The sequence below is a fragment of the Acinonyx jubatus genome, chromosome B4 (genome assembly GCF_027475565.1).
Source record: "Acinonyx jubatus isolate Ajub_Pintada_27869175 chromosome B4, VMU_Ajub_asm_v1.0, whole genome shotgun sequence".
Classification (NCBI taxonomy): domain Eukaryota; kingdom Metazoa; phylum Chordata; class Mammalia; order Carnivora; family Felidae; genus Acinonyx; species Acinonyx jubatus.
The window spans coordinates 74,034,628-74,047,552 of record NC_069387.1 but is presented as its reverse complement, the minus strand read 5'-3'; the positions used below and the strand labels follow the sequence as shown (position 1 = coordinate 74,047,552).

The following is a 12,925-nucleotide window of genomic DNA, read 5'->3' as shown; positions in this document are numbered from 1 at the left end:
TGGCTGGCTGTATTTTCTTCCTGGAGGGAGGAGGAGGAAGTAGTGTGAGTGGGTGGACACTGAAGCTATAAGTCATAGCCACCTTCCATCTCTACTGAAGAGGAAATAGACTGAACTTAGAAAGATGGAGGTTACTTTCTGTTGCAACTTGATTCAAGAAACTCATTGATCACTAGCATATTCAAGGAACTATAGAAGGAGTAAAAAATTGGCAAAAGGGTCCCTTCCCTCAAGGACTAGTAGGAAAGATAAGATAAACAATTAATAAATAATTATAATGCAGAATGCCTGGGTGGCTCAGTCGGTTAAGCGTTCGACTTCAAGTCAGGTCATGATCCCACGGCTGATGAGTTCGAGCCCCGCGTCAGGCTCTGTGCTGACAGCTTGGAGCCTGGAGCCTGCTTTGGATTCTGTGTCTCCTTCTCTCTCTGCCCCTCCCCAACTTGTGCTCTGTCTCTATCAAAAAATAAATAAAAGTAAAAAAAATTAAAAAAATTATTATAATACAAGGGATAATGTCATAGCATCATGAGAGAATTTAGAAATGTGCTCTGAACATTCATAAAAAATATACTTTACATTGGGGGGGGTGCTGTGGAAAAAGAGATCAAGAAAGGATTTATTAAAGGAGTGGCATTTAAGCTGGTTTTGAAGTATGGGTTGGATTTTTGACTGGTGGAGATGCGGGGTGGGAGAAGGACAGCAAAGATAGGGGTGCCAAGAATCTGAAAAGGGTGACCAATGGGTTGACGGAGATTTGAGTCCTAAAGTCTTTTCTGCTACTCATTGATGGTGCAAACCTGGGAATGTCATCTCTGTCCTCTGTGCTTCAGCTTCCTCATCTTAAAAGGAGGGTTTTGGTTCAGGTGGTTTGTTTTTGTTTTTGTTTTTTTTATATCTCTTCCTGCTTTGACAATCCAGCATGCCAAAACTCCAATTTAAAGTACCACATTTATGTACAGACGGTTACCAGAATCATTAAAAGATGCTCAACATTACTCATCATCATGGAAATATGAATCAAAACTACAATGAAATATCACATCATACCTGTAAGAATGGCCAAAATTAATAACACAGGAAACAACAGGTGCTGGTGAGGATGCAGAGAAAGGGCAACCCTTTTGCACTGTTGGTGATAATGCAAACTGGTGCAGCCACTCTGGAAAACAGCATTGAGGTTTCTAAAAAATTTAAAGTAGAACTCTACAACCCAGAAATTGCACTACTAGGTATTTACCAAAGGATACAAAAATACTAATTCAAAGGGTACATGCACCCTGATGTTTATAGTAGCCAAATTATGGAAAGAGCCCAAATGTATATACATGTACCATGGAATATTACTCAGCCATCAAAAAGAATAAAATATTGCCATTTACAATGACTTGGATGGAGCTAGAGGGTATTATGATTAGTGAAATAGGTCAGTCAGAGAAAGACAAACACCATATGATTTCATTAATGTGGAATTTAAGAAACAAAAAAGATGAACACAGGGGGGGGCAGGAAAAGGGAGAGGCAAACCAGGAAACAGACTCTTAAATATAGTGAACAAACTGAGGGTTGCTGGAGGGGATGTGGGTGGGGGGATGGGTTAAATGGGTGATGGGTATTTAGGAGGGTGCTTATTCTGATGAGCACTGGTGTTCTATGTAAACGATGAATCATTAAATTCTATACCTGGAATTAATATTACACTGTATGTTAGCTAACTGGAATTTTTTTTTAATATATGAAATTTATTGTCAAATTGGCTTTCATACAACACCCAGTGCTCATCCCAAAAGATGCCCTTTTCAATACCCATCACCCACCCTTCTCTCCCTCCCACCCCCCATCAACCCTCAGTTTGTTCTCAGTTTTTAAGAGTCTCTTATGCTTTGGCTCTCTCCCACTCTAACCTCTTTTGTTTTTTTTTCTTCCCCTCCCCCATGGGTTTCTGTTAAGTTTCTCAGGATCCACATAAGAGTGAAAACATATGGTATCTGTCTTTCTCTGTATGGCTTATTTCACTTAGCATCACACTCTCCAGTTCCATCCATGTTGCTACAAAGGGCCATATTTCATTCTTTCTCATTGCCACGTAGTACTCCATTGTGTATATAAACCACAATTTCTTTATCTATTCATCAGTTGATGGACATTTAGGGTCTCTCCATAATTTGGCTATTGTTGAGAGTGCTGCTATAAACATTGGGGTACAAGTGCCCCTATGCATCAGTACTCCTGTATCCCTTGGGTAAATTCCTAGCAGTGCTACTGCTGGGTCATAGGGTAGGTCTATTTTTAATTTTTTGAGGAACCTCCACACTGTTTTCCAGAGTGGCTGCACCAATTTGCATTCCCACCAACAGTGCAAGAGGGTTCCCGTTTCTCCACATCCTCTCCAGCATCTATAGTCTCCTGATTTGTTCATTTTGGCCACTCTGACTGGCGTGAGGTGATATCTGAGTGTGGTTTTGATTTGTATTTCCCTGATGAGGAGAGACGTTGAGCATCTTTTCATGTGCCTTCTGGCCATCCGGATGTCTTCTTTAGAGAAGTGTCTATTCATGTTTTCTGCCCATTTCTTCACTGGATTATTTGTTTTTCGGGTGTGGAGTTTGGTGAGCTCTTTATAGATTTTGGATACTAGCCCTTTATCCGATATGTCATTTGTAAATATCTTTTCCCATTCCGTTGGTTGCCTTTTAGTTTTGTTGGTTGTTTCCTTTGCTGTGCAGAAGCTTTTTATCTTCATGAGGTCCCAATAGTTCATTTTTGCTTTTAATTCCCTTGCCTTTGGGGATGTGTCAAGTAAGAAATTGCTGCAGCTGAGGTCAGAGAGGTCTTTTCCTGCTTTCTCCTCTAGGGTTTTGATGGTTTCCTGTCTCACATTCAGGTCCTTTATCCATTTTAAGTTTATTTTTGTGAGTGTTGTAAGAAAGTGGTCTAGTTTTAACCTTCTGCATGTTGCTGTCCAGTTCTCCCAGCACCATTTGTTAAAGAGACTGTCTTTTTTCCATTGGATATTCTTTCCTGCTTTGTCAAAGATTAGTTGGCCATGCTTTTGTGGGTCTAGTTCTGGGGTTTCTATTCTATTCCATTGGTCTATGTGTCTGTTTTTGTGCCAATACCATGCTGTCTTGATGATGACAGCTTTGTAGTAGAGGCTAAAGTCTGGGATTGTGATACCTCCTGCTTTGGTCTTCTTTTTCAAAATTACTTTGGCTATTCAGGGCCTTTTGTGGTTCCATATGAATTTTAGGATTGCTTGTTCTAGCTTTGAGAAGAATGCTGGTGCAATTTTAATTGGGATTGCATTGAATGTGTAGATAGCTTTGGGTAGCATTGACATTTTAACAGTATTTATTCTTCCAACCCATGAGCACAGAATGTTTTTCCATTTCTTTATATCTTCTTCAATTTCCTTCATAAGCTTTCTATAGTTTTCAGCATACAGATCTTTTGCATCTTTGGTTAGATTTATTCCTAGGTATTTTATGCTTCTTGGTGCAATTGTGAATGGGATCAGTTTCTTTATTTGTCTTTCTGTTGCTTCATTATTAGTGTATAAGAATGCAACTGATTTCTGTACATTGATTTTGTATCCTGCAACTTTGCTAAATTCATGTACCAGTTCTAGCAGACTTTTGGTGGAGTCTATCGGATTTTCCGTGTATAATTATCATGTCATCTGCAAAAAGTGAAAGCTTAACTTCATCTTTGCCAATTTTGATGCCTTTGATTTCCTTTTGTTGTCTGATTGCTGATGCTAGAACTTCCAACACTATGTTAAACAACAGCGGTGAGAGTGGACATCCCTGTCGTGTTCCTGATCTTAGGGGAAAAAGCTCTCAGCTTTTCCCCATTGAGGATGATGTTAGCCGTGGGCTTTTCATAAATGGCTTTTATGATGTTTAAGTATGTTCCTTCTATCCCGACTTTCTCAAGCGTTTTTATTAAGAAAGGATGCTGAATTTTGCCAAATGCTTTTTCTGCATCGATTGACAGGATCATATGGTTCTTTTCTTTTATTAATGTGATGTATCACATTGATTGATTTGCAAATGTTGAACCAGCACTGCATCCCAGGAATGAATCCCACTTGATCATGGTGAATAATTTTTTTTATATGCTGTTGAATTTAATTTGCTAGTATCTTATTGAGAATTTTTGCATCCATATTCATCAGGGATATTGGCCTGTAGTTCTCTTTTTTTACTGGGTCTCTGTCTGGTTTAGGAATCAAAGTAATACTGGCTTCATAGAATGAGTCTGGAAGTTTTCCTTCCCTTTCTATTTTTTGGAATAGCTTGAGAAGGATAGGTATTATCTCTGCTTTAAATGTCTGGTAGAACTCCCCTGGGATGTCATCTGGTCCTGGACTTTTATTTGTTGGGAGATTTTTTGATAACTGATTCAATTTCTTCTCTGGTTATGGGTCTGTTCAAGCTTTCTATTTCCTCCTGTTTGAGTTTTGGAAGTGTGTGGGTGTTTAGGAATTTGTCCATTTCTTCCAGGTTGTCCAGTTTGTTGGCATAAAATTTTTCATAGTATTCCCTGATAATTGCTTGTATTTCTGAGGTATTGGTTGTAATAAGTCCATTTTCATTCATGGTCTATTTGGGTCATCTCCCTTTTCTTTTTGAGAAGCCTGGCTAGAGGTTTATCAATTTTGTTTATTTTTTCAAAAAACCAACTCTTGGTTTCATTGATCTGCTCTACAGTTTTTTTAGATTCTATATTGTTTATTTTTGCTCTGATCTTTATTATTTCTCTTATTCTGCTGGGTTTAGGGTGTCTTCTTCTGCTGGGTTTAGGGTGTCTTTGCTGTTCTGCTCCTATTTCCTTCAGGTGTGCTGTTAGATTTTGTATTTGGGATTTTTCTTGTTTCTTGAGATAGGCCTGGATTGCAATGTATTTTCCTCTCAGCACTGCCTTTGCTGCATCCCAAAGCGTTTGGATTGTTGTATTTGCATTTTTGTTTGTTTCCATATATTTTTAAATTTCTTCTCTAATTGCCTGGTTGACCCATTCATTCTTTAGTAGAGTGTTCTTTAACCTCCATGCTTGTGGAGGTTTTCCAGACTTTTTCCTGTGGTTGATTTCAAGTTTCATAGCATTGTGGTCTGAAAGTATGCATGGTATGATCTCAATTCTTGTATACTTATGAAGGACTGTTTTGTGACCCAGTATGTGATCTATCTTGGAGAATGTTCCATGTGCACTGGAGAAGAAGGTATATTCTGTTGCTTTGGGATGCAGAGTTCTAAATATATCTGTGAAGTCCATCTGATCCAATGTATCATTCAGGGCCCTTGTTTCTTTATTGACCATGTGTCTAGATGATCTATCCATTGTTGTAAGTGGAGTATTAAAGTCCCCTGCAATTACCACATTCTTATCAATAAGGTTGCTTATGTTTGTGAGTAATTGTTTTATATATTTGGGGGCTCCCATATTCGGCGCATAGACATTTTTTTTTTCAACGTTTATTTATTTTTGGGACAGAGAGAGACAGAGCATGAACGGGGGAGGGGCAGAGAGAGAGGGAGACACAGAATCGGAAACAGGCTCCAGGCTCTGAGCCATCAGCCCAGAGCCTGACGCAGGGCTCGAACTCCCAGACTGCGAGATCGTGACCTGGCTGAAGTCGGACACTTAACCGACTGCGCCACCCAGGCGCCCCGGCGCATAGACATTTATAATTGTTAGCTCTTCCTGATAGATAGACCCTGTGATTATTATATAATGCCCTTCTTCATTTCTTGTTATAGCCTTTAATTTAAAGTCTAGTTTGTCTGATATAAGTACGGCTACTCCAGCTTTCTTTTGACTTCCAGTAGCATGATAAATGGTGCTCCATCCCCTCACTTTCAATCTGAAGGTGTCCTCAGGTCTAAAATGAGTCCCTTGTAGACAAAAAATAGATGGGTCTTGTTTTTTTATCCATTCTGATATCCTATGTCTTTTGGTTGGCGCATTTAGTCCATTTACATTCAGTGTTATTATAGAAAGATATGGATTTAGAGTAATTGTGATGTCTGTAGGTTTCATGCTTGTAGCGATGTCTCTGGTACTTTGTCTCACAGGATCCCCCTTAGGATCTCTTGTAGGGCTGGTTTAGTGGTGATGAATTCCTTCAGTTTTTGTTTGTTTGGGAAGACCTTTATCTCTCCTATTCTAAATGACAGATTTGCTGGATAGAGGATTCTTGGCTGCATATTTTTTCTGTTCATCACATTGAAGATTTCCTGCTATTCCTTTCTGGCCTGCCAAGTTTCAGTAGAGAGATACGTCACGAGTCTTATCGGTCTCCCTTTATATGTTATAGCATGTTTATCCCTAGCTGCTTTCAGAATTTTCTCTTTATCCTTGTATTTTGCCAGTTTCACTATGATATGTCGTGCAGAAGATCGATTCAAGTTACGTCTGAAGGGAGTTCTCTGTGCCTCTTGGATTTCAGTGCCTTTTTCCTTCCCCAGATCAGGGAAGTTCTCAGCTATGATTTCTTCAAGTACACCGTCAGCACCTTTCCCTCTCTCTTCCTCCTCTGGAATACCAATTATGCGTAGATTATTTCTCTTTAGTGCATCACTTAGTTCTCTAATTTTCCCCTCATACTCCTGGATTTTTTTAAATCTTTTTCTCAGCTTCCTCTTTTTCCATAATTTTATCTTCTAGTTCACCTATTCTCTCCTCTGCCTCTTCAATCCGAGCTGTGGTCATCTCCATTTTATTTTGCAGCTCATTTATAGCATTTTTAAGCTCCTCCTGGCTGTGTCTTAGTCCCTTGATCTCTGTAGCAATAGGTTCTCTGCTGTCCTGTATACTGTTTTCAAGCCCAGCGATTAATTTTATGACTATTATTCTAAATTCACTTTCTGTTATATTGTTTAAATCCTTTTTGATTAGTTCATTAGCTGTCGTTATTTCCTGGAGATTCTTTTGAGGGGAATTCTTCCGTTTCATCATTTGGATAGTCCCTGGAGTGGTGTGGAACTGCAGGGCACTTCCCCTGTGCTGTCTTGAATAACTTGCGTTGCTGGGCGGGACCACAGTCAGACCTGATGTCTGTCCCCAGCCCACCGCTGGGGCCACAGTCAGACTGGCGTGTATCTTCTCTTCCCCTTTCCTAGGGGTGGGATTCACTGTGGGGTGGTGTGGCCCATCTGTGCTACTTGCACACTGCCAGGCTTGTGGTGCTGGGGATCTGGCGTATTAGCTGGGGTGGATTGGCAAGGTGCACAGGGGCAGGAGGGGCAGGCTGAGCTCGCTTTTCCTTCAATGATCCGCTTCGGGAGGGGTCCTGCGGCACTGGGAGGGAGTCAGACCCACTGGAGGGATGGATCCACAGAAGCACAGCATTGGGTGTTTGCGCCGTGCAAGGAAGTTCCATGACGGGAACTGGTTCCCTTTGGGATTTTGGCTAGGGGATGGGCAAGGGAGATGGCACTGACGAGCACCTTTGTTCCCCTCCAAGCTGAGGTCTGTCATCCGGGGCTCAACAACTCTCCCTCCTGTTGTCCTCTAGCCCTCCCGTTCTCTGAGCAGAGCTGTTAACTTTTTTTTTTGTAATTTTTTAAATTATTTTTAATATATGAAATTTATTGTCAAATTGGATTCCATACAACACCCAGTGCTCATCCCAAAAGATGCCCTCTTCAATACCCATCACCCACCCTTCCCTCCCTCCCTCCATCAACCCTCAGTTTGTTCTCAGTTTTTAAAGAGTCTCTTATGCTTTCGTTCTCTCCCACTCTAACCTCTTTTTTTTCTTCCCCTCCCCCATGGGTTTCTGTTAAGTTTCTCAGGATCCACATAAGAGTGAAAACATATGGTATCTGTCTTTCTCTGTATGGCTTATTTCACTTAGCATCACACTCTCCAGTTCCATCCACGTTGCTACAAAGGGCCATATTTCATTCTTTCTCATTGCCACATAGTACTCCATTGTGTATATAAACCACAATTTCTTTATCCGTTCATCAGTTGATGGACATTTCGGCTCTTTCCATAATTTGGCTATTGTTGAGAGTCAGAGCTGTTAACTTATAACCTTCCAGATGTGAAGTCCCGCTTGCTGTCAGAATACAGTCCGTCCGGCCCCTCAGCTTTTGCAAGCCAGACTCGGGGGCTCTGCTTTGCTTTGCCAGCGGGTGTCCCTCCACCCCGGCTCCCTCCCGCCATTCTGTGTAGCGTGCACTGCCTCTCCGCCCTTCCTACCCTCTTCCATGGGCCTCTTGTCTACACTTGGCTCCAGAGAATCCATTCTGCTAGTCTTCTGGCGGTTTTCTGGCTGATTTAGGCAGGTGTGGTTGGAATTTAAGTGATCAGCAGGTCGCAGTGAGCCCAGCGTCCTCCTACACCGCCATCCAGCTAACTGGAATTTAAGTAAAAACTTGAAGAAAAAAAATGACATTTCTGAGTTAACTGAGTTATCTTCTACTTCCTGTTTTTCTTCTTCCTGCCTTTCTTAGATGTCTAATATAGCTGATTATACTCCTCCTACCCCTATACCTGCAGGGCCTTTTGGTAGTCAGATCATACTTCTCTTGTCTCAGAGATGAGCAGTTCCCACATGAAGTCTCCCTATGGCTGTTTAGAGACTGATAGGACCATGAAAGGGGTGGAGAAGCCATCCCTCTCCTATACTTAATGAAAAGAGACTCTCAGGAAATAACTTGGTACTCATGATGTGACTTTAGTGTGAACTTAAACACAATGTGATGCATCTCCCAGGAGTACTGCATGCTATTCCCCCTTGGGACAAAACGATTTACCCAAGTCTACAGGTTTTAGGAGTGACTCCTTTGTATGGGTATGTGTGGGAGGACAGTGTCAGATGGCCATTCTTCCTACAGAGCTCACATATCGACTTCTTACTTATTACCCTGCCTTAGTTACCCCTCAGGAAGTCAAATGCTCTGGTAACATAAGGGACCTGCTTCACCAAGTGGCCCAAGAAGAAATGCAGCTAAGGCTGGGACTTGTGCCCAGTCCCATTGCTCTGGTCTTCATGCCACAGAGAAGACCAGGAAACATCACCTGTGAGTATACCATGTATGAGGCCATAATCTGAAGAGGACTTTGCTAGAGGAAACTGACAACAAATTTATTTTCAGAGAGTATCTTAGCTTGAAGTTCAGAAGAACAGAGGGAAGCTAGGGAGCTGGCATGGAAGTAGTCCTGACTGATGTAGTCCTGACCTCTTGGCATTTGATAGAAGCATGACAGGAAAGTGCTGTTGTTCTCTTCCTGAGAACATTCTTGGGAGCTGAAGGAGAGATGGGATGGCAGCTGAGAATCTATTCTGTTTCTCCAACTCCTTCTCCTTCCTTAGGCCTGGAACAAGTCTTGAACCAAGAAGGGATCTGAAGTGGTCCAGGCTCAGGTTGCGGTGGGGAGGCTCAGGGCAGGGCTGTCAGAGTGCACCCTCTCCCAGAGCTCTGTGTGAGGAGGTCTCAAAATGGTGCCCAACAATATGGACTCCCTTTCTATCCCAATTTATCCTCCATGCTACTTTCCTCTGACATCTAGGTATAATAATTTCCTTTTGGATAAGTACCCAGAAGTGGAATTACTGGATCATATGGTAGTTCTAAATTTTTTGAGGATCCTTCACACTTTTTTTGTCAGGATTTTCTTGAGTGGTGACTGGCCCCCCTGTCATGTGCTCTGTGGGGGTTTTCCCATCTCACTTGATTGGGGGAGGACAGTGGAGTTAGAGGAACTAATGCTTCTGTTTTTAGAAGAAAGAACATAGCTGGTGATAGTTCTCCTGCCTCCTCTTCCTTTGCACCACTGTTTCTCCTGTTACGAGCAGGCAGTGGAACTCGGTTAGAAGGTAAGCCTGGGCTTCCTGGCCAGCACTCTCTTGAAGGCTGCTTTCACTTCCTGGTTCTTCAGACTGTAGATGAGAGGGTTTAGCAACGGGGTCACCACACTGTACTTCACAGAGAGCACTTGTTCCAGGGCTGAGCCAGATGCTGGAGTCATGTATCTTGAAGGGAATGGCACAGAGGAGTAAACTGAGCTCAGAACAATGGCCACAACGCTGTTGGCAGGCATGGTCCATCCCATCCCAGAGTCTCTGCAAAGTGGGTCCTCCGAGCTTAATTGACTATCAGTGGCAGCAGCATCTAGATATGACTATATGATCACTGAGAAGTCAATCATTTCCACCTTCATATGCCTCCAAACATGAGTTCTCTTATGCAGAACATTATAAGGGCTGCCCCGAGAAAAAGAAAGTTCTGTAGCACATCAAGGGCTGCAGATTAGAAAAAAACTAATAATTTCATTCATTTCTGTAGTACTTCATATGCTTCAAAACATCTTTTCTTAATAGTTATGATAAAGATATGAGGATTTTTTTCTCTTCTTTTCCCTGTATATACAATGTATGTTCTCATGCTGTGAGGATTGTTTCTGGCAAAAGTGTATGCTTCTCTAATAATACTGTCATTGTTCCCAACATTTATGGCTCTGGGAATTATCTTCAGTCACGGCACATTATTTTATTTTATTTTATTTATTAAAAAAAAATTTAATGTTTATTTTTGAGAGAGACAGAGACAGAATGCAAGTGGGTTAGGGGCAGAGAGAGGGAGACATAGAATCCGAAGCAGGCTCCAGGCTCTGAGCTGTCAGCACAGAGCCCGACGTGGGGCTCGAACTCACAAGCTGTGAGATCATGACCTGAGCTGAAGTCCTTTGCTCAACCGACTGAGCCATCCAGGTGCCCCATGGCACATTATTTTATATAATGCTTATTGGAATGAACATTTGTCCTTTTAGGTGCATTTTTCTTTGGCTTAGTAAAGAAGCCAAGCATGGAAAATAAAAATGTGCTAAGCACAAGATATTAATCTAAAATAATAAGAATAAATCTTGGGGTGCATTTTATTAAGTGTCACTGGAAGTATTTCCCAAAGAAACATTAATTTTTTTGTGTGTGTGCTAGAGTGCCATCACCATTGGAATGTTCTTTGTGGGTTCTGGTGTGCTTGATTTAAAAAGATATTCATTTTACTGTCATTATTCTTCATCTATCCCTCCTAACATTTCTGTGAAGTAGGCAGGAGAAATCTTATTGTCTCCTTATGGCATATGAGGAAAATCAGGCAGAGAGAGATAAAGAGATTTTCCCACAACCTCAGGTGAGCTCTTCTTGACTATTCCTTATCATCCTTTTCCACCCTTGCCTTCTCTCCAAGTAACAAGCAGGTGAGAAAATATGGAGCAATTTGTACAAATCCATCTCCAGTTCAGTGGATACCATGGACCATTAATTATTCTGCTCCTAGTAGGTGAGGACTTGTCAGCTAGAGCTGTTTATGTTTGAGAGAAGCATGGTAGGAAAGAGCATGAGGTTTGAAATCAGTGGGACTTGGTTTATATTATGGCTCCATTACTAACTTGTTCTGGAACATTTGAGAAGTCACCTGGTTAGTCTTGAAACTCAGGTTCCTTACCTGAAAGTGAGGTTAATAATATTTCTTTTCTCTACATACTAAAATTGAGCTTGAGCCATGTAAAAGCAGCTCAGAGACATCATCTTCCAGTAGGAAAGAAAGATGTCATCTGTTTCAAGAATTGTATGTTTTATTTATTTATTTTTTTGCCTAGCACTGAATAATAATCTACCAAGGGCTGTCTGATTTCCTTTTGAGAACTATTAATCATAGGTTAGTGAAAGTAGGAAAGTCTCTAGTCCTTGTATAAGCTCATCTTTCAGACTTAGACAATTGAGACCTGAGAAAGAAAATGGATTTTTTTATAATTCATACAGCTAGTCCACAGCAGAACCAGAACTAGAACCTAGGCCTTCTGAATTCCAGTATAGTAATTTTCCTGCTCCTTTGAAATGCCCTGTTCTACAGACCAAAGCCACTTTAGGGCAAGGGATACCCTACATTTACATTTAGGAGATATAGTATGACATACCTGAAAACTCCTGAACCATAAAAGATGGTGACCACAAAAAAATGAGAAAAGCAGGTGGAAAAGATCTTCCTCCGACCCGTGACAGAGTTGATCCCCAGGGCTGTCATGATGATACAGGTGTAGGAGCCCAGAAATAGGACAAGGGTGCCAAGGCCCAGGACCGCCATGTGGTCAGGATGGAGGCAATACTAATGTAAGGGTCAGAACAGGCCAACAGGAGGACTGGGGGAAGCTCGCAGGCAAAACTGTGGACAAGATTGGGGCCACAGAAATGCTGCTGACCCAGAAGGATGCTGTTAACCAGGCCTGTCCCCACTCCTATGGCCTAGGATGCTCCCACCAGGCCAGTACATACCTTCCTGTTCATGGCCACCACATACAACAGTGGGTGGCATACAGCCTGGAACCAGTCATAGGCCATGACTTAAAGGAGGCAAGCTTCAGTGGCCCCAGAAAATATGACCAAGGAGATCTGAGTAAAACACTCAAGGGGGGATATAGTCTTCCATTTGGAAAAAAGGTTCTCTAAAAGTTTAGGTACAACGATTGAGGAATAGAAAGCATCCAGAGAGGAGAGGTGACTCAGGAAGAAGTACATGGATGTGTGGAGGTGGGAATCAGCTCTGATCACCAGTAGCATCGTCAGGTTTCCCATCAGGGTCAGAAGGTAAATCCCCAGGAAGAGCACAAAGAGCAGGGCCTGGATCTGAGGGTTGTTGGACAGTCCTAAGAGAACAGATGTAGTGACTGTGGTTATGTTGTTACCAACTTCCATGGAACATTTAAGTTCCCCTTCAGAGGGGCAAGAATGGAGAAGAATGATCAAATGAGTTATCAGTCTTAGAGCATGCCTGGGGATGAGGCATTGGGAGTAAAGCTTCATGGCTCATCAGCCCTACCTGGCTCAGGGTAGGAAGCTATTGGCCAAGGTGGAGAAGGTAGAAAAGAAGAGCATAGACAATCAGACCTAGAAAGGAAAGAGAAGAGAACA

At 41.9% G+C, this 12,925-nt stretch overlaps 1 protein-coding gene across 1 annotated transcript; it reads right to left on the bottom strand.

Moving 5' to 3' along the window:
• Positions 1 to 9,825: 9,825 nt before the first annotated feature.
• On the bottom strand, positions 9,826 to 12,709 carry LOC106969333 (olfactory receptor 8S1). Its single transcript, XM_053199623.1, is given in 3 exon segments — positions 9,826 to 9,988; positions 11,935 to 12,103; positions 12,106 to 12,709. Coding segments are annotated over 3 exon segments (936 nt in total).
• Positions 12,710 to 12,925: the final 216 nt, after the last annotated feature.